Below are 20931 nucleotides of genomic sequence, written 5' to 3' on the forward strand. Positions count from 1 at the left end.
CCCTTCCCGGATCAGTGACCCCTGTCTCCTCATTCTCGGATCAGCAATCCCCCCCCCCCCCCCCCCCCTCCTGGATCAGTGCTCGAATCAGTGTCCTTCCCTCCGGATCAGTGACCTACCCTCCGGATCAGTGACCTACCCTCCGGATCAGTGTCCTACCCTCCGGATCGGTGTCCTACCCTCCGGATCGGTGTCCTACCCTCCGGATCGGTGTCCTACCCTCCGGATCGGTGTCCTACCCTCCGGATCGGTGTCCTACCCTCCGGATCGGTGTCCTACCCTCCGGATCGGTGTCCTACCCTCCGGATCGGTGTCCTACCCTCCGGATCGGTGTCCTACCCTCCGGATCGGTGTCCTACGCTCCGGATCGGTGTCCTACGCTCCGGATCGGTGACCTACCCTCCGGATCGGTGTCCTACCCTCCGGATCGGTGTCCTACCCTCCGGATCGGTGTCCTACCCTCCGGATCGGTGTCCTACCCTCTGGATCAGTGACCCTCTCGCATCAGTGACTCTCCTGGATCAGTGACCCCCTGCCTCCTCATTCCCAGATCAGTGACCCCCTGCCCTCTCGTTCCCGGATCAGTGACCCCCTGCCCCCTCGTTCCCAGATCAGTGACCCCCTGCCTCCTCGTTCCCAGATCAGTGACCCCCTGCCCCCTCGTTCCCGAATCAGTGACTCCTGTCCCCTCGTTCTAGGATCAGTGACTCCTGTCCCCTCGTTCCCGGATCAGTGACCCTCCCCGGAACCCCCACCATCCTACAAACCCCTACTATTTAATATCCATGCAACGAGCATGAGAAATGCCAGGAATCGCTGCACATGTAGGGCTAGTTTCACACTTGCGTTGAACGGTATCCGTTGCATTGCGTTGTGTGACGGATGCAACGGATGTGTTGCATATAGTGGCACAACGGATGCTGCAAAACAACGGAATCCGTTTTGATTTTTTTTTCTTTTTTACAGTTTTACCGGCGGCAGACTATTGTGAACGATCAGCTGATTGCTCCCAGTAGCCGGCCGCCGGGTGATCAGCTGATCGCTCCCAGTAGCTGGCCGCCGAGTGATCAGCTGATCGCTCCCTGCAGCGGCCACCGGGTGATCAGCTGATCGCTCCCAGTAGCCGGCCGCCGGGTGATCAGCTGATCGCTCCCAGTAGCTGGCCGCCGAGTGATCAGCTGATCGATCCCCATAGCCGGCCGCCGAGTGATCAGCTGATCGCTCCCTGCAGCGGCCACCGGGTGATCAGCTGATCGCTCCCAGTAGCCGACCGCCGGGTGATCAGCTGATCGCTCCCAGTAGCCGGCCGCCGGGTGATCAGCTGATCGCTCCCAGTAGCCGGCCGCCGGGTGATCAGCTGATCGCTCCCAATAACCGGCCGCCGGGTGATCAGCTGATCGCTCCCTGCAGCGGCCACCGGGTGATCAGCTGATCGCTCCCTGTAGCCGGCCGCCGAGTGATCAGCTGAGCGCTGTCACTTGCCGGCGCCCGGGCATGCCGGCGGGCGCTCAGCTGAGCGCTGTCACTTGCCGGCGCCCGGGCAAGCCGGCGGGCGCTCAGCTGAGCGCTGTCACTTGCCGGCGCCCGGGCAAGCCGGCGGGCGGGCGGGCGCTCAGCTGAACGTTCGGCCACCGCGAGCCAAAATAAAGTTTGTGATTTAAAAAAAAATAAATAAAAGAGCATGCGCAGTGAAATCCAAGGGAATCCGCTGCTCAAAACAACGTTACATGCTGCGTTCCTCCCACTGGGCGGAAGCAACGGAGCGTCGCCCAGCGGAAGCAACGCAGGTCCTTTTGGTACAATCCATCATCCATACAAGTCTATGGGAAACAGCGGAATCCGTTAACGGATTCCGCTGTTTTCCAAAAGGGCGGATTGTAACGGAAGGAAAACAACGCAAGTGTGAAAGTACCCTAATGTCTCTAGACGGCCACCAGATGGAGCCACATGACAACATTTCACTTCTGTCTGGAGCACTGGGAATCTAAGGCTAAGTTTACATTTCCGCTAAAATGTATCAGTCTTAATCCGTGGCTCTGGTAAACAACGCTATCCGTTTAGCGGATTCCGTTGTGTCCCATAGACTTGCATTAGTGGCGGATTGCGACTGATGACCCTGCGTTGCGTCCGCTGCGTCGTGGTCCGTCGTTTTTTCACTGACCGCTGGGCGGGGAGCAACGCAGAATGTAACGTTTTTCTGGCCGTCAATATTGATGCACCGCGCAGGAATCCGCCGCAGTCCGTCACGCCTGTAATGTATGTCTATGGTGCTGAATTCCATCATGCTCTACTGAGCATGCCCAGCAGGTTTGGCGCACCCACTGGGCTGTCCCAAACACAAATGGATCATGACTGATCCGTCAAAAAAAGGACGCAACGGATCAGTTTTTTCACAGGATTCCTGTGAAAGGAATCCTGTGAAAAACACATCCGTTGCATCAGCTGACAACTTAAAAACGAATGATCCGTCGCTGACTGATTTAAAACAACGGAAGTGTGAACCTAGCCTTAGCTGTCAGGGCATGCTGGGAGTTGTAGTCCCTGCATACTGAATAATTGTTGGTTGAGGAACATCTTAAATAAACAATGACTGATTTATATATGGACCCTTATACGAGGTCCTCGGCTCAGGGGCCACACGTCTGTACGCTTTGTAAATAGTTTTTAGAGCACCAAAACTATTCTCCTGCCCCTCATTACACAGCGGAGGAGAGACCGGGACCGAAATCCACAAACGCTGGAATACTGGGGTAGAAAGGCATCCTGTACAGCGCCTGTGGGGCAGCATCACAGCATCCCATAATACATCCCGTAATATGTCCCATAATACATCCCATAATATATCCCATAATATATCCCATAATACATCCCATAATACATCCCATAATATATCCCATAATATATCCCATAATACATCCCGTAATATGTCCCATAATACATCCCATAATATATCCCATAATACATCCCATAATATATCCCATAATATATCCCATAATACATCCCATAATATATCCCATAATACATCCCATAATACATCCCATAATATATCCCATAATATATCCCATAATATATCCCATAATATATCCCATAATACATCCCATAATATATCCCATAATATATCCCATAATACATCCCATAATATATCCCATAATACATCCCATAATATATCCCATCACTGGTGCAGATGACTCTCCTGCCTGTAGCTGTAACTCCATCACCCAGTCTTATGTGCAATGTCTGCTGTTATATCAGCACATGACCACTAGAGGGAGACACAGACCACTGTCCAGCAAATCCTGCAACCACTAGGGGGTGATAGGTGACCTGCAGTCCTATGTAACACCACAGATAACACAGTGATATCTCTGAGTACAGATAATGTAGTAGATGACACCTGCAGTCCTATGTAACATCACAGATAACACAGTGATATCTCTCTGAGTACAGATAATATAGTAGATGACACCTGCAGTCCTATGTAACATCACAGATAACACAGTGATATCTCTGAGTACAGATAATGTAGTAGATGTTGCCTGCAGTCCTATGTAACACCACAGATAACACAGTGATATCTCTCTGAGTACAGATAATGTAGTAGATGACACCTGCAGTCCTATGTAACACCACAGATAACACAGTGATATCTCTCTGAGTACAGATAATGTAGTAGATGACACCTGCAGTCCTATGTAACACCACAGATAACACAGTGATATCTCTGAGTACAGATAATGTAGTAGATGTCACCTGCAGTCCTATGAGTCCTATGTAACACCACAGATAACACAGTGATATCTCTCTGAGTACAGATAATGTAGTAGATGTCACCTGCAGTCCTATGTAACACCACAGATAGCACAGTGATATCTCTGCTCTGTCAGTACAGTCCGTTCACCTCCTCCTTTTTCTTGCAGGGAAATGACCAGATTCGCTTTGAACTGACCTGTTATTCTCTGTATCCGGAGGTGAAGGTAAAAGTGATCATCACCCGATGCCATCTATAGAAGGAGGAAAGTCCCCCCCCAAATTATATTTTGACCTTTTTCCCTTTCCCTTTAGATCATTGCTCCATGGAGGATGCCAGAATTTTACAACCGTTTCAAGGGGCGCACAGACTTAATGGATTATGCCAAGGTGCAGAAATTCTCTACTATATACACATATAGGAACAGTATTATAGCAGTTATATTCCTTTACATAGGGGCAGTGTTATAGTAATTGTATTCTTGTATATAGGAGCAGCATTATAGTAGTTATATTCTTGTACATAGGGGGCAGTATTATAGTAGTTATATTCTTGTACATAGGGGCAGTATTATAGTAGTTATATTCTTGTACATAGGGGGCAGTATTATAGTAGATATATTCTTGTACATAGGGGGCAGTATTATAGTAGTTATATTCTTGTATATGGGAGCAGTATTATAGTAGTTATATTCTTGTATATAAGGGGCAGTATTATAGTAGTTATATTCTTGTACATAGGGAGCAGTATTATAGTAGTTATATTCTTGTACATAGGGGGCAGTATTATAGTAGATATATTCTTGTACATAGGGGGCAGTATTATAGTAGTTATATTCTTGTATATGGGAGCAGTATTATAGTAGTTATATTCTTGTATATAAGGGGCAGTATTATAGTAGTTATATTCATGTACATAGGGGGCAGTATTATAGTAGTTATATTCATGTACATAGGGGGCAGTATTATAGTAGTTATATTCATGTACATAGGAGCAGTATTATAGTAGTTATATTCATGTACATAGGAGCAGTATTATAGTAGTTATATTCTTGTACATAGGGGCAGTATTATAGCAGTTATATTCTTGTATATAGGAGCAGTATTATAGTAGTTATATCCCTGTATATAGGGGCAGTATTATAGTAGTTATATTCTTGTACATAGCGGGCAGTATTATAGTAGTTATATTCTTGTACATAGCGGGCAGTATTATAGTAGTTATATTCTTGTACATAGGGGGCAGTATTATAGTAGTTATATTCATGTACATAGGGGGCAGTATTATAGTAGTTATATTCATGTACATAGGAGCAGTATTATAGTAGTTATATTCATGTACATAGGGGCAGTATTAGAATAGTTATATTCTTGTACATAGGGGCAGTATTATAGCTGTTATATTCTTATATATAGGGGCAGTATTATAGTAGTTATATTCTTGTATATAGGGGCAGTATTATAGTAGTTATATTCTTGTACATAGGGGCAGTATTATAGTAGTTATATTCTTGTGCATAGGGGGCAGTATTATAGTAGTTATATTCTTATATATAGGGGCAGTATTATAGTAGTTATATTCTTGTACATGGGGCAGTATTATAGTAGTTATATTCTTGTACATAGGGGCAGTATTATAGTAGTTATATTCTTGTACATAGGGGCAGTATTATAGTAGTTATATTCTTGTACATAGGGGCAGTATTATAGTAGTTATATTCTTGTACATAGGGGGCAGTATTATAGTAGTTATATTCTTGTACATAGGGGGCAGTATTATAGTAGTTATATTCTTGTACATAGGGGGCAGTATTATAGTAGTTATATTCTTGTACATAGGGGGCAGTATTATAGTTCTTGGTTTCTTCTTCGTAATGTATATGTTCGGGATAATGGGAGTGATTGTGGCAGGTGTCCTATGCACAGGTTGTGCCGGTCTCACCTGACTGGTCGCTGTGCTGTATCTGTGTAATGTGGAGCAGTCAGTGAGTGTAATGGATCCGGTGATCAATCATCATTAGTGCGGGTTGTGGTTGTCATTGACTTCTCTCACCCCTGCTCCTGGCCGGCAGCTCCTGTGTCACATCTAGGGGGTCATTAGCTCTGGTACAGATGATCAGTGAGTGCTGGGTGCGGGGGTCCTGTGTCTGTGTGTGGGATTGTGATGAGCCGGTGTCAGGATGTGACAGATTTGCCCCCTGGCACCGCCTGAGCCGCTGATTATTATCCATTCAGAATAAACAAAGGGCGTCATTAATTGACTAACAAGCTCTTGAAAAGTAATGAGTCCGGAGTGGTGGAGCGCGACGATTCCCATGTAACATTGACTGCAATCCGCCGCTCCGTCCCATCTGGGGTCCGCGCTGCCGGCTCAGCCGCCACATTCACCTACAAGAATGTCAGCCATTCCTGAAATCTGTTCCCAGGAAAGCTGGGTGTCTGGTAATCTGCCACACTGAGAAGGCGGGAAGATCAGGCGCAGAGTTCATATATGGCGGTATGATGTGAGCTCTGGTTGGGGGTATTATTTGGAGCTGTATGGTGGTGCTATTGGAGTGCGGTATAATGTAAGGACCATGTGGCAGTATTAGCTGAATATAGCAGTTTGGCAAAATATTGCCTCTATAGAGCATCACGTAATACCATAGTGCAGTGCACAAATAACACCGCCATACAGTAATCAACCACACAGCTAATACCTACATATAATGTCCAAATCACATCGCTATATAGTGACTGAACACCACACCATATTGTGGTCTAATCTGACATTGCAGAAAGGCATTATGTGGTGGCGGTATTCAGGCACTATATGGCGGTGTGATTTGGGCATTATATAGCGGTATTAGTTGAGATGTGAAGCACTGTATGACAGTGTATAAAATGTGAATCTCACGGCAGTGTTATTTAAGTATTGCCGTTCCGTATTATCTGACATTGCATAGCGGCATTATTTGGCCTCAGTATGGTGGTTGTAGTCCTGTTTCAGGCACTGTTACATTATGGGTTGGGTAGTGCTATTTGGGTACAGTATAACGCCATAATCGTGGCACTGTGTGGCGGTATTAGTTAACCATCAGTAACATATTATAATGCAGTACTTCTGGACTCTATATAGCGTCATACATTGGGCACGATATGTCGGTATTACTTGGATATTGCACAGTACTGTATGGTCACGTCATTCCTATAAAGGAGGAGCGATCCGGCCCAGGGCCCCCCGCACATTGATGGGGGGCCCCCGCACATTGATGGGGCCCCAAGTGAGTTCATTACAAGTGTTGTATTGGAATTTTCCTTGTGACGTAAAGTACACACACCCCCTCCATTGCATCTCTCCTTCTGCCCTCGCCCCTCTTGCCCCCAGGCCACCTATTATAACATGGCCTGTGCAGATCGCTATCAGGAGACCCCCCTGGTCCTTGCAGGGTCTCACTCCCCTCATAATTGGTGTCATTCTGGAAATAGATAAACTTAAGTGTCCTGTCAGCCCCCGGGGCCTGGGATAAGTAAAAGCCCCTCAGTTAACAGCCCGGCTACTGATTAACTGGCCGGGCTCACGCTGGTCCGGTGGTCTTTCCCTGCATTCCTAGGGGCTTCCCGGCCATTCATTGCAGGGACAATCCATTCACCGCAGCAGCAAAAGATACAAATTGGAGTTTTGTTCTCGGCTGATTATAAAAACCTCAGAGGGACAATGAGAAAAGGAAATAAAGGCAGCGGCCATCAAAGTGGTCCCCGCGGGAAATGTCACAGCCCCGGGCAAGGGGATACGTTATATTAGAGGGTACCACAAGGTATCCGACCGCATGGCATATATACAGGTGCCAGACATAAGGGACATTATACTGCAGAATATGGGAGCACTTCTGTTATATTACAGGACCCCATAACTAATGCAGTATACTGAGCAGTTTGTGTGGCTCAGTGGTTAAGATGTTGCCACTCGAACTATAAATTCCCGATATTAGGATAAATCCTCTTAACACTAGAACTACTGAAGTAGTCATTTTGACTACTTTGCACCATGTATTTCTATATAGGTGTCACGAGTCCAGTAGTTCTAGTGTTAAGGGATAAGATATGCAGTTTTCTATGGTGTAGTGGTTATGTGTTACTATTTTTATTCTTGTTGTGTGTACTTTTATCCACTGAGCACAGCATCTTGCTAGTTTTGCTGCTTCTGTGACTAATTTTCCACACTAACCCAGGGGACGTATCCACATTGGTTTGCTGCTATTATGGGGACTTTTACTCTCTGAGCCAGGATAAAAATACACTGTTTTGCTAGTATTGTGGGTATTGTTCCCCTCAGAGTCCAAAGATACATGCAGAGTGTTTTTACCCACTGAGCTGGGAACACTTTGCTGGGATTGTGGGTAGTTTTGCCCACTGAGCCGGGGACACATGCACAGCCCGTTACTGGGAATGTAGGTAGCTGTGCCCACTGATCCACGGACACATGCACAGCACTTTGCTGGGAATGTGGGTAGTTTTGCTCACTGAACCGACAACACATGCACAGCACTTTGCTTGGATTGTGGGTAGTTTTGTTCACTGAGCCGGGGACATGTGCACAGCACTTTGCTGGGATTGTGGGTAGTTTTACTCACTGAACCGATGACACATGCACAGCACTTTGCTAGAATTGTGGGTATCTTTGCTTACTGAGCTGGGACACATGTACAGTACTTTGATGAGATTGTGGGTAGTTTTGCCCACTGAGCAGGGACACATGCACTTTGCTGGGACTGTTATGAGTAGTTTTGCCCACTGAGCCAAGGACTCATGCACAGCAATTTATTGGAATTGTGGGTAGTTTTGCCCACTGAGATGGGGACACATGCACTTTGTTGGGAATGTGGATAGTTTTGCCCACTGAGCCAGGAGCATCTCGCTGCTGTGTGGAACGATTGCCGGTGAGTTATAATGAAGTGGATGGGACAATGAACTGTCTTTCTGCCATTGACATCTTCATTATTTCAGCCCTTTATATAGTGTGAGCGCTGCTCCGGGGGCTGAGCTGCTGAACATCACCCACCAGCCTTTCTTCTATGTGTGGGTGGCATCGCTCCATTAGCCGGAAGCTTTGGGTCCTTTGTTGTGTTCATCATGGGTGCATTGCTTACCCCTCATTGCCTCACCCAATGGGGGAGGATGCATCCGGAGAAGCCTGTCGACCACCTATGGGGGTCCTCCGAGGCCCCAGTCGGGATCCTCTTCTTCCCGTGATGGGTTTGTTAACATATTAGGGTCCCCACTGAGACGGAAGCGGCTCTGAGTTATTCTGACGCTCCGGCCCAGACGGGGAAAATGGAGATTTTTACGGATTTTCTGTGGGAAGGGAGGAATACATTTTCTGGCAAATCCGTGAAGTGTGAGTGTTTTTCACTTGTCATTAAATTCCCCCAGTGTTTATAATGCATAGAATCCATCTGTCTGCTCGCTCGCTCGTACATGACGTGCGGCCCTTTGGCGGTGGCGGTGTGCTGTGTCTGCTTGCTCGCTCGTACATGACGTGCGGCCCTTCGGCGATGGCGGCGTGCTCTGTTGGCTTCTTACTTCCATTTACTGCGCGTTTGTGGAAATGTAAAACTGTAAAGTCCAAACGGGGTGAATTCATACATTCTGATCAGCGGCGGACACAAGTCCTCTGAACCCCCATGTGTGCCCATCCTGCGGACCCTCGGGCCAGGGCCCTTCCAGTGGTGTGGGGCCTATGGAGATGTGATGGGCCTTCCTTCAAGGGCCCCATCACCATCTTTGGTACCTCTGACTTTATTCCTAGCCCAGGTGATACGCCTCATGCCGCCATAATCCTTCTATACCCAATAGCCCTATTGAGTCCATTATCAGGCCGTCCCGGCCCCCATAAATCACCCAGATTACTTATTAAACTAGAGGACAATGGCCGCTGCCACACGGCCACCAGAATGACAGATTGACTGGAGAAGACACAATTCATTTTATAGATTTGCTTCCTGAAATGTCGGCATCAGGGGCGTCCCCCCCCGGGCCTCAATAGACCCCAGAACACACAATAAGTGGCATTCGTGCTCGTGTATGTGACGTATAGGGGAAGATGGCCACCCAAAGCCCCTCATAGAATGTTATACTGGACCATGGTGGAGGGTATAGGGGTCCCACGAAGAAAACATGGATAATACCCAGTATAAGGCAGTTATAGGCCAAAGCCTGAGGTGGCACTACTGAGAGTCTGCTATCAGGTGTTGTCATAGCGATCATGTAAAGCAGTGAACAAACATGGCTGCCGGCAGGAACTACACAAGGCCTCCATGTACAGGCGATGGTGAAGGAAGCTATTTATTCAGAATATTTCTATGGTATATTGGATTTTTGTAAAATATAAATAATAATATATATTACAGAAACATGGCATCCCTGTACCTGTGACCCCAAAAAGCCCCTGGAGCATGGATGAGAATATCATGCATATAAGGTAATGGACACCAACATGACACTGGGGGTACAGGATAATGACACTGGGGGAACAGGATAATGACACTGAAACTGGGGGTACAGGATAATGACACTCGGGGAACAGGATAATGACACTGAAACTGGGGGAACAGGATAATGACACTGGGGGTACAGGATAATGACACTGACACTGGGGGTACAAGATAATGACACTGGGGGTACAAGATAATGACACTGAAACTGGGGGTACAGGATAATGACACTGATACTGGGGGTACAAGACAATGACACTGGGGGTACGGGATAATGACGCTGACACTCGTGGTACAAGATAATGACACTGACACTGGGGGTACAAGATAATGACACTGGGGGTACTGGATAATGACGCTGACACTCGTGGTACAGGATAATGACACTGGGGGTACAGGATAATGACACTGGGGGTACAGGATAATGACACTGGGGGTACAGGATAATGACACTGAAACTGGGGATACAGGATAATGACACTGACACTGGGGGTACAAGATAATGACACTGGGGGTACGGGATAATGACGCTGACACTCGTGGTAAAAGATAATGACACTGAAACTGGGGGTACAGGATAATGACACTGAAACTGGGGGTACAGGATAATGACACTGATACTGGGGGTACAAGATAATGACACTGGGGGTACGGGATAATGACGCTGACACTCGTGGTACAAGATAATGACACTGGGGGTACAGGATAACGACACTCGTGGTACAGGATAACGACACTGACACTGGGGGTACAAGATAATGACACTGGGGGTACTGGATAATGACGCTGACACTCGTGGTACAGGATAATGACACTGGGGGTACAGGATAATGACACTGGGGGTACAGGATAATGACACTGGGGGTACATGATAATGACACTGAAACTGGGGATACAGGATAATGACACTGACACTGGGGGTACAAGATAATGACACTGGGGGTACGGGATAATGACGCTGACACTCGTGGTAAAAGATAATGACACTGGGGGTACAGGATAATGACACTGAAACTGGGGGTACAGGATAATGACACTGATACTGGGGGTACAAGATAATGACACTGGGGGTACGGGATAATGACGCTGACACTCGTGGTACAAGATAATGACACTGGGGGTACAGGATAACGACACTCGGGGAACAGGATAATGACACTGGAGGTACAGGATAATGACACTGAAACTGGGGGTACAGGATAATGACACTGACACTGGGGGAACAGGATAATGACACTGACACTGGTGGAACAGGATAATGACACTGATACTGGGGGTACAGGATAATGACACTGACACTGGGGGTACAGGATAATGACACTGACACTGGGGGTACAGGATAATGACACTGGGGGTACAGGATAATGACACTGACACTGGGGGTACAAGATAATGACACTGGGGGTACGGGATAATGACGCTGACACTAGTGGTACAAGATAATGACACTGGGGGTACAGGATAATGACACTGAAACTGGGGGTACAGGATAATGACACTGGGGGTATAAGATAATGACACTGGGGGTACGGGATAATGACACTGGGGGTACAGGATAACGACACTGACACTGGGGGTACAGGATAATGACACTGGGGGTACAGGATAATGACGCTAACACTGGGGATACAGGATAATGACGCTGACACTCGGGGTACGAGATAATGACGCTGACACTGGGGGTACAGGATAATGACACTGAGGGTACAGGATAATGACACTGGGCGTACAGGATAACGACACTGACACTGGGGGTACAGGATAATGACACTGGGGGTACAGGATCGACACTGACACTGGGGGTACTAGATAATGACACTGGGGATACAGGATAATGACGCTGACACTCGGATACAGGATAATGACGCTGACGCTGGGGGTCCGGGATAATGACACTGGGGGTCCGGGATAATGACACTGGGGGTGCAGGATAATGACACTTATTGTGACTGCAGATAATACATGTGCTCTTCTTCTTTCAGCTATGAGGGGGGGATCCTGGAGAACCCTAAGGTGAGTGACAATGTCATTATGGGTTGGTTGCTATTGGTAACAGGCGCTTTGTCATATGACAGCATTTGTCCTCCTAGATCTCCCCTGTGTGAACCCTATAACACCCTGAGACTTGGTCCCATCCTCTGTCCCGGGGAGCTAACAATCTATCATGTATCCCCGCGGTGTGCGACACTGGTGGCGGCGTCCCCGGATGACGCTGACATTTTTCGTGCAGTGACTGCCATGTCTGACAGCAGTGGAGACAATCGATCTGTCAGCACTGGCTGCCCGCAGGGGACGGCCGCAGCCGCAGGGCAGGATCCACTTTGTTCTCGTATTGTGATAACACTCCAGTCTTTGATCACTGTCACCCGAGCGACCGCCATCTATGGGGGGTTGTTATTTTTTCTGTTCGTTCAGCATTGGATGTAGAATGGGCCGCATGATGGCGGCGAAGAATCCGGAGCGTTTATCTACATATGTGACCAATGCTTAGGCCATTATAAATTGGATTTATTAGTAACATTTGCCATCTCTGCGGCTACTGACAAAGGAACAAAAACAATGTGAATATCTGAGCAACGAGAAGAACTATTTCTCCATATTCACTGCAAAACGCCGCATTTACTCTGACTCCTGCAGTCTCAGGATTCATCTTCACTTTAAGGCCAGGGTCTGGCTGTTATAACCTGCTGCCGACATGATCCATAATCAGCTTTCTTGAGGAATCTCGGCCCATTGGTCTCCATTTCACTTATATTCTTGTGTTATCAAGAGAATGGTCCAAAAAAGAGCAGAGATCATTGTACAACAAGGAGAAGGATACAAGATGCCGAGACAGAAGCAGAGGGCACATAGGAGATCCAGCTGCATGTAGCAGGAATAGGAGGCTGTCTCTGGCTGTACGTTGCGAGAGGAGGCTGTCTCTGGCTGTACGTTGCGAGAGGAGGCTGTCTCTGGCTGTACGTTGCGAGAGGAGGCTGTCTCCGGCTGTACGTTGCGAGAGGAGGCTGTCTCCGGCTGTACGTTGCGAGAGGAGGCTGTCTCCGGCTGTACGTTGCGAGAGGAGGCTGTCTCCGGCTGTACGTTGCGAGAGGAGGCTGTCTCCGGCTGTACGTTGCGAGAGGAGGCTGTCTCCGGCTGTACGTTGCGAGAGGAGGCTGTCTCCGGCTGTACGTTGCGAGAGGAGGCTGTCTCCGGCTGTACGTTGCGAGAGGAGGCTGTCTCCGGCTGTACGTTGCGAGAGGAGGCTGTCTCCGGCTGTACGTTGCGAGAGGAGGCTGTCTCCGGCTGTACGTTGCGAGAGGAGGCGGTCTCCGGCTGTACGTTGCGAGAGGAGGCGGTCTCCGGCTGTACGTTGCGAGAGGAGGCAGTCTCCGGCTGTACGTTGCGAGAGGAGGCGGTCTCCGGCTGTACGTTGCGAGAGGAGGCTGTCTCCGGCTGTACGTTGCGAGAGGAGGCTGTCTCCGGCTGTACGTTGCGAGAGGAGGTTGTCACCGGCTGCACGTGGCGAGAGGAGGTTGTCACCGGCTGCACGTGGCGAGAGGAGGTTGTCACCGGCTGCACGTGACGAGAGGAGGCCATAGACTGGACTACCTGCACGTGGCGTGAGGAGGAGACTGCCACCAGATTCCTGAGTGGCAGGTGTTGCTCAAACCCCTCCAGTGACTGCACAATCTCTGCAGCGAGATCGGGGGCGGCCGGCTCTGAGGTCACAGTTTGTACAGTGCTAAACACTGAAGGTCTCTGTTCCTGAACTGCAGGACGTCTCCTCTACTGACCTAAAAGCACAAGACAAGTCACCTCCAATGTGCAAAACCAAAGAAGTAACCACAGAAGTTCTGGGATTCTGTTCTGTGGAGCGAGGAAATGACACTGGAACTTTTCTTAGGATCAACGGAGTCTGGAGGAGGAAGAATGAAGAATCTGCTGAAAACAAGAACAGCAGCTACGGTGAAGCACAGCGGCAATGCCTACAGTGAAGCATGGCGGGGGCTCGGTGATGCTCTGGTGCTGAACACCTGCAGTGTGTGGAGCACAATATGCATTCAATCAAGTATATGGAAATCTTAGGAGTACACGTCCTGTCTTCTGTGAGGAGCTAAAGCTCAGGCGTTATTGGACCTTCCAATAAGACAATTATCCCAGAACCTCACAGTCCACCAAGACTTGGCATCAGAAAAGTCCAGGCAGACTCTGGGGAGGCCATCAGTCACCTGACCTGAACCCCAAAGATGGTGGGGCGTGAAGAAGGTGCTGTCAGCAGCAAACACAAGAATTTCATCCTGAAGGCCATTACCCATAAAGAATATGTTCAGATTCCTTAGGAAAGCTGCCAGAAGCTGGAGTTTGTTGATGTACTCAAGTCTGCAGCAGGTCAGAACAGCCAGATGGACGGCTGGTAATAACAGCCAGAGGATCGGCAGGTAACACTAGCCAGAGGATCAGCAGGTAACACCAGCCAGGGGGGCGGCAGGTAACACCAGCCAGGGGGGCGGCAGGAAACACCAGCCAGGGGGGCGGCAGGAAACACCAGCCAGGGGGGCGGCAGGTAACACCAGCCAGGGGGGGCGGCAGGAAACACCAGCCAGGGGGGCGGCAGGAAACACCAGCCAGGGGGGCGGCAGGAAACACCAGCCAGGGGGGCGGCAGGAAACACCAGCCAGGGGGGGCGGCAGGAAACACCAGCCAGGGGGGCGGCAGGAAACACCAGCCAGGGGGGCGGCAGGAAACACCAGCCAGGGGGGCGGCAGGAAACACCAGCCAGGGGGGGCGGCAGGAAACACCAGCCAGGGGGGGGCGGCAGGTAACACCAGCCAGGGGGGGGCGGCAGGTAACACCAGCCAGGGGGGGCGGCAGGTAACACCAGCCAGGGGGGGCGGCAGGTAACACCAGCCAGGGGGGGCGGCAGGTAACACCAGCCAGGGGGGGCGGCAGGTAACACCAGCCAGGGGGGGGCGGCAGGTAACACCAGCCAGGGGGGGCGGCAGGTAACACCAGCCAGGGGGGGGCGGCAGGTAACACCAGCCAGGGGGGGCGGCAGGTAACACCAGCCAGGGGGGCGGCAGGTAATACCAGCCTGGGGGGGCGGCAGGTAATACCAGCCTGGGGGGGGCGGCAGGTAATACCAGCCTGGGGGGGGCGGCAGGTAATACCAGCCTGGGGGGGCGGCAGGTAATACCAGCCTGGGGGGGGCGGCAGGTAATACCAGCCTGGGGGGGCGGCAGGTAATACCAGCCTGGGGGGGCGGCAGGTAATACCAGCCAGGGGGGCGGCAGGTCATACCAGCCAGGGGGGGTTCTACTGAGTACTAAAGACTGGTCATGAATGGCTGAATAATCCTGAGACTAGAGGTGTCAGTAAAAGGGGGATTTTGTGTAAAATTTGAAGAACCCGCTAGTTATGTTAGCTGTGATTAACTGTCTGCATTCTTCTATTGGTTTATCATAAACATCAGTAACTTTATCAATTTTGCTAATAAACCCAATTTACAATGACGGTGGAAGGCTCGATGGTAACGGCATATTATCTTTCGCTTTCTTTCCCTCCCTCTTTTCCTTCCTCTTCTCGTACCTCGTCTTCCCAACTGCATGGATTTATGAAAAAAAAAAAAAAAAAAACAGATGGTTGGGCCATTTTCTGCCTCCATGAGACCCGATTGAGGGGCAATGAGGCGTCCTAATGTTAGAAAGATAGAAATTTACTTGCTTTAACTTCATCTGTCGCTTTGAAAGAGTTCATTCAGCCTCGGACACAACAAGATCAGCGGGTGAATAAAGCATTGACGGCAGCGGCGCCCTACACCGGCCTTCACTTCACGCCCCATTTCCTCCTAACCTCCCTCTCCTCTTTTCTCGCCCTCTCCCGTATAATGCCGCTCCCCTCCGACAAACGCTCTCACATTTTCTACATTTTTTAATCTTATTTTTATGAATAGATTTTCTTTTTTTTTCTGCTTCCCGTCATTTCTCGGTGACATCTCTGTCTGGTCACATAGATGGGAAGGCTGGTGGCAGAGGCCGCTAGTCAGATTAACTGCAACAACATGGCCGACACAAAGGCGCCAACGGCATTTTATTTCCAGTTGTTGTGTAGAGGGAGCGGAGTGACTTTTATCTCTGGGGTTTAGTAAAAGGATCTTGTAATTTCATAGAGTAACTCCCCGACTTAGACTGACCCCCATTACCTAAGTAGCCACAACTTTCACCTGAACCCCGTGGTCAGCCCAATTCCCTCACATAGCCGGAGCCCCTAAATTAGCGTGACCGCCTGGCCCCTTTTACTTATCTTGAGCCCTCAGTTAACCTAAACCCATCACTAAGTCCAACTCTCTGTAAGCCCGACCCTACAAGCCTCTAAGCCCAATGTCCCCCCAACCCCTCTAAACCGGAGTCCATCACGTAATCCGATCGCCTCACTCACACCGGCTCCTTCTTTCAGTCCGATCCCCTCACTTACGCCGGCTCCTTCTTTTAGTCCAATCCCCTCACTCATGCCGGCTCCTTCTTTCAGTCCGATCCCCTCACTCACACCGGCTCCTTCTTTTAGTCCAATCCCCTCACTCACACGGGCTCCTTCTTTTAGTCCAATCCCCTCACTCACGCCGGCTCCTTCTTTTAGTCCGATCCCCTCACTCATGCCGGCTCCTTCTTTTAGTCTGATCCTCTCGCACCGACTCCTTCTTTTAGTCCGATCCCCCTCATTCACACCAGCTCCTTCTTCTAGTCCGATCCCCTCACTCACACCGGCTCCTTCTTTTAGTCCGATCCTCTCACACCGGCTCCTTCTTTTAGTCCGATACCCCTCACTAAAACCGTCTCCTTCTTTTAGTCCGATCCCCCTCACTCACACCGGCTCCTTCTTTTAGTCCGATCATCTCACACCAGCTCCATCTTTTAGTTCGATCCCCTCACTCATGCCGGCTCCTTCTTTTAGTCTGATCCCCTCACTCACGCCGGCTCCTTCTTTTAGCCCGATCCCCTCACTCACACCGGCTCCTTCTTTTAGTCCGATCCTCTCACACCGGCTCCTTCTTTTAGTCCGATCCCCTCAGTCACACCGGCTCCTTCTTTTAGTCCGATCCCCTCACTCACACCGGCTCCTTCTTTTAGTCCGATCCCCTCACTCACACCGGCTCCTTCTTTTAGTCTGATCCCCTCAGTCACACCGGCTCCTTCTTTTAGTCCGATCCCCTCACTCACACCGGCTCCTTCTTTTAGTCCGATCCTCTCACACCGGCTCCTTCTTTTAGTCCGATCCCCTCAGTCACACCGGCTCCTTCTTTTAGTCCGATCCCCTCACTCACACCGGCTCCTTCTTTTAGTCCGATCCTCTCACACCGGCTCCTTCTTTTAGTCCGATCCCCTCAGTCACACCGGCTCCTTCTTTTAGTCCGATCCCCTCACTCACACCGGCTCCTTCTTTTAGTCTGATCCCCTCACTCACACCGGCTCCTTCTTTTAGTCCTATCCTCTCACTCATACTGGCTCCTTCTTTTAGTCTGATCCCCTCACTCACACCGGCTCCTTCTTTTATTCCGATCCCCTCAGTTACGCCGGCTCCTCCTTTTAGTCCGATCATCTCACCTCTCACGTATACTCCGTTACTTTGCCCAACTCTATGTGGCTCTGGCGTATCGGAAGGGGGCTCCTGGAAGCCTGTGCATTTATTCCAAACTATTGGAATGCCTAGTAATCCAGAAAATGCCGTCACGTATAGGGAATACAAGAGTCCCCCCTCTCCCCTCCCGGGCCCCTGGAAGTCCAGGCCCCGCTCCCAGCCAGGATTGCTGCTCCGGCACTTTTTTTTTTTAGGTGTCTGTGGTTTTACCGAGCGTGGAGCGCAGGGTGCCGGAGTGATTGACGGCCATCACCACGCCCACAAGTCAGGGACCGCGAGCAATCAAATGGCCACCGCAGATTTCAGCCAGTAACCCAGAAAGGGCGTGAATGATGAGCGCGGAGAGAAGGCGCCTTCTCATTGTGCCGCTGCCAAGGCTGGCATTAGGCTGATCTGTTTTTAGATGAGTTTCTGCTTTGTTCCTCTCCGCTCCCCCGGATGTATTAACCTCGGGGACACGGTACGAGTGCGTTCCTGCGGAGCACCTGCTGGGGTCACCCGCTCTGATTTCTTTCTGGATTTCTGCAGAATAAACTGCTGTGATAGACGCGGCTCGTGCATCCGTTATGGGCGCTCGCCCCCTCCCCCGCGCCCGGCCCGTGCTTTTTACCATTATATCATTTATTACAGTTACTAGAGAGTCATTATAATGGAGGGGGGCACTGTCATTCCAGCAGGGGGGACACTACAACTCCCAGCATGTTCGCACAGCCTAAAGTAATAACTAATTATAAGAAACTAGTTCAGCCAATCAGATTGCAGGTTTCATTGTATTTGTACAAGTTTGACAATGAAATAAGTGATCGGATTGGTTGTTGAGGCCTACACCTAAACTATAGGCCTCATCCATAAGAAAATAGTCAGTTGCCCTTAGCAACCAATCTGATTCCTTCTCTCTTTCAAGTGTAGGAATGAAAAGTGATCTGATTGGTTGTTAGGAACAGCACTTGACGACAGGCCTTGTGTTGTTCATAACAACCAATAAGATTTCATCTTTCATTATTAAACTTGCTCTGCAAGAATGAGAGAAGTGATGTGATTGGTTACAATGGCGAATAGACATAAAATGGAGAAATGGCGCAACCAGTGGCCTTCCCTTGAGGTTGTCCGTGTCGCTTTGTCAGGTATTTCTACCCCAGAACTTCCCATAGTCCTCACTGTTCTCATTTCCCTACAGAACCAAGCACCGGATGGGCTGTTTGTGAAAACGAAGGACCCCAGCACGTCCCCGAGCACCCCCGACATCCTGGAGATTGAGTTTAAGAAAGGTGCGTGTCTGTGACCAAATTACCAAAAATCCTGAATTTTTGTTAACCATGAAAAAATTTACAAAAGGGGCAATTTACTTTAACTCCACCCAAAAGGCGGTATTCCCACCCATTCTCTTTCCTGGCAGAGTCCAGGGGGCGGGACTCAGACATCATTCTGTTACCGATGATGATGTTAGTAAATATGAGGACGGATTGTGGCCCATGCCCTACGGGGCCCCAAACGCCTCTCGTGTATGGTGGATGTGCGGAGTCTAACAGCTGGGATCAGACCCACCTCCCATACCGCTGTAACCTCTTAGGTGCCGGTGTCAATTGTGACCACAGCATTTAAGAGGTTGGACAAAGGGGAAGAAATACTTTGGGTACCCATCTCTTCCTCCATACAGGCAGCTGCTGGGAGCCCCCATAATGTATACCTGCAGGACTGTGTGCGGTTGATTGTTGGTGTGGCCCTGTTTGGCCACCATCCCCTCTTCCACCAGACAGGCAGCTGCTGGGAGCCCCCATAATGTATACCTGCAGGACTGTGTGCGGTTGATTGTTGGTGTGGCCCTGTTTGGCCACCATCCCCTCTTCCACCAGACAGGCAGCTGCTGGGAGCCCCATAATGTATACCTGCAGGATTGTATGCGGATTGTCGGTGCGGCCCCGTTTGGCCATTGTCCCCTCCTCCACCAGACGGGCAGCTGCTGGGAGCCCCCATAATGTATACCTGCAGGACTGTGTGTGAATGATTGTCGGTGCGGCCCTGTTTGGCCGCCGTCCCCTCTTCCTCCAGACGGGCAGCTGCTCAGAGCCCCCATAATGTATACCTGCAGGACTGTATGCGGTTGATTGTCGGTGCAGTCCCTTTTGGCCGCCGTCCTCTCTTCCACCAGACGGGCAGCTGCTGGGAGCCCCTATAATGTATACCTGCATGACTGTGTGCGGTTGATTGTTGGTGCAGTCCCTTTTGGCTGCCGTCCTCTCTTCCACCAGACGGGCAGCTGCTGGGAGCCCCTATAATGTATACCTGCATGACTGTGTGCGGTTGATTGTTGGTGCAGTCCCTTTTGGCTGCCGTCCTCTCTTCCACCAGACGGGCAGCTGCTGGGAGCCCCTATAATGTATACCTGCATGACTGTGTGCGGTTGATTGTTGGCATGGCCCTGTTTGGCCGCCGTCCCCTCTTCCTCCAGACTGGCAGCCCCCATAATGTATACCTGCAGGACTGTGTGTGGATGATTGTCGGCGTGGCCCTGTTTGGCCGCCGTCCCCTCTTCCTCCAGACTGGCAGCACCCATAATGTATACCTGCAGGACTGTGTGTGGATGATTGTCGGCGTGGCCTTGTTTGGCCGCCGTCCCCTCTTCCTCCAGACTGGCAGCTGCTGGGCGCCCCCATAATGTATACCTGCAGGATTGTGTGCGGTTGATTTTCGGCGTGGCCTTGTTTGGCCGCCGTCCCCTCTTCCTCCAGACTGGCAGCTGCTGGGCGCCCCCATAATGTATACCTGCAGGACTGTGTGCGGTTGAATGTCGGCATGGCCCCATTTGGCCGCCGTCCGCTCTTCTTCCAGACGGGCAGCTGCTGGCAGTCCGCGCCGTCACATCCAGTGGCTCATTCACACGTGGCATTATGGCACCTTGTGCTATTGTCACGGAATTATCCCCGAGAAATTAAAGTCCCATCGTCATCCCGGCGGGGACAATGGCGTCTCCTTTCAGCCGCAGTCCCTCAGCTTTATCTATTCATCTCCCGCGCTTTATTTATTTGAAGTTTTAATCTAATTATTGACTATTTGAAAACTATAAGCCGCGGATCAAGTCTGCGCCGGGCAAAAGTGA

General features: G+C 50.1%; 1 protein-coding gene across 1 annotated transcript in view; it reads left to right on the forward strand.

Annotated features, from left to right (window-relative positions):
- Positions 1 to 20931, forward strand: part of ASS1 (argininosuccinate synthase 1) — a 60461-nt gene that overhangs the window by 16722 nt on the left and 22808 nt on the right. Inside the window, exons 6-10 of the mRNA XM_075322913.1 lie at positions 3918 to 3974; positions 4063 to 4137; positions 10137 to 10207; positions 12203 to 12233; positions 19012 to 19102. Of these exons, the coding sequence (XP_075179028.1) occupies positions 3918 to 3974; positions 4063 to 4137; positions 10137 to 10207; positions 12203 to 12233; positions 19012 to 19102 (325 nt within the window). The remainder of the gene's footprint in view (positions 1 to 3917; positions 3975 to 4062; positions 4138 to 10136; positions 10208 to 12202; positions 12234 to 19011; positions 19103 to 20931) is intronic.

This window comes from Anomaloglossus baeobatrachus, chromosome 9, assembly GCF_048569485.1.
Source record: "Anomaloglossus baeobatrachus isolate aAnoBae1 chromosome 9, aAnoBae1.hap1, whole genome shotgun sequence".
Taxonomy (NCBI): Eukaryota; Metazoa; Chordata; class Amphibia; order Anura; family Aromobatidae; genus Anomaloglossus; species Anomaloglossus baeobatrachus.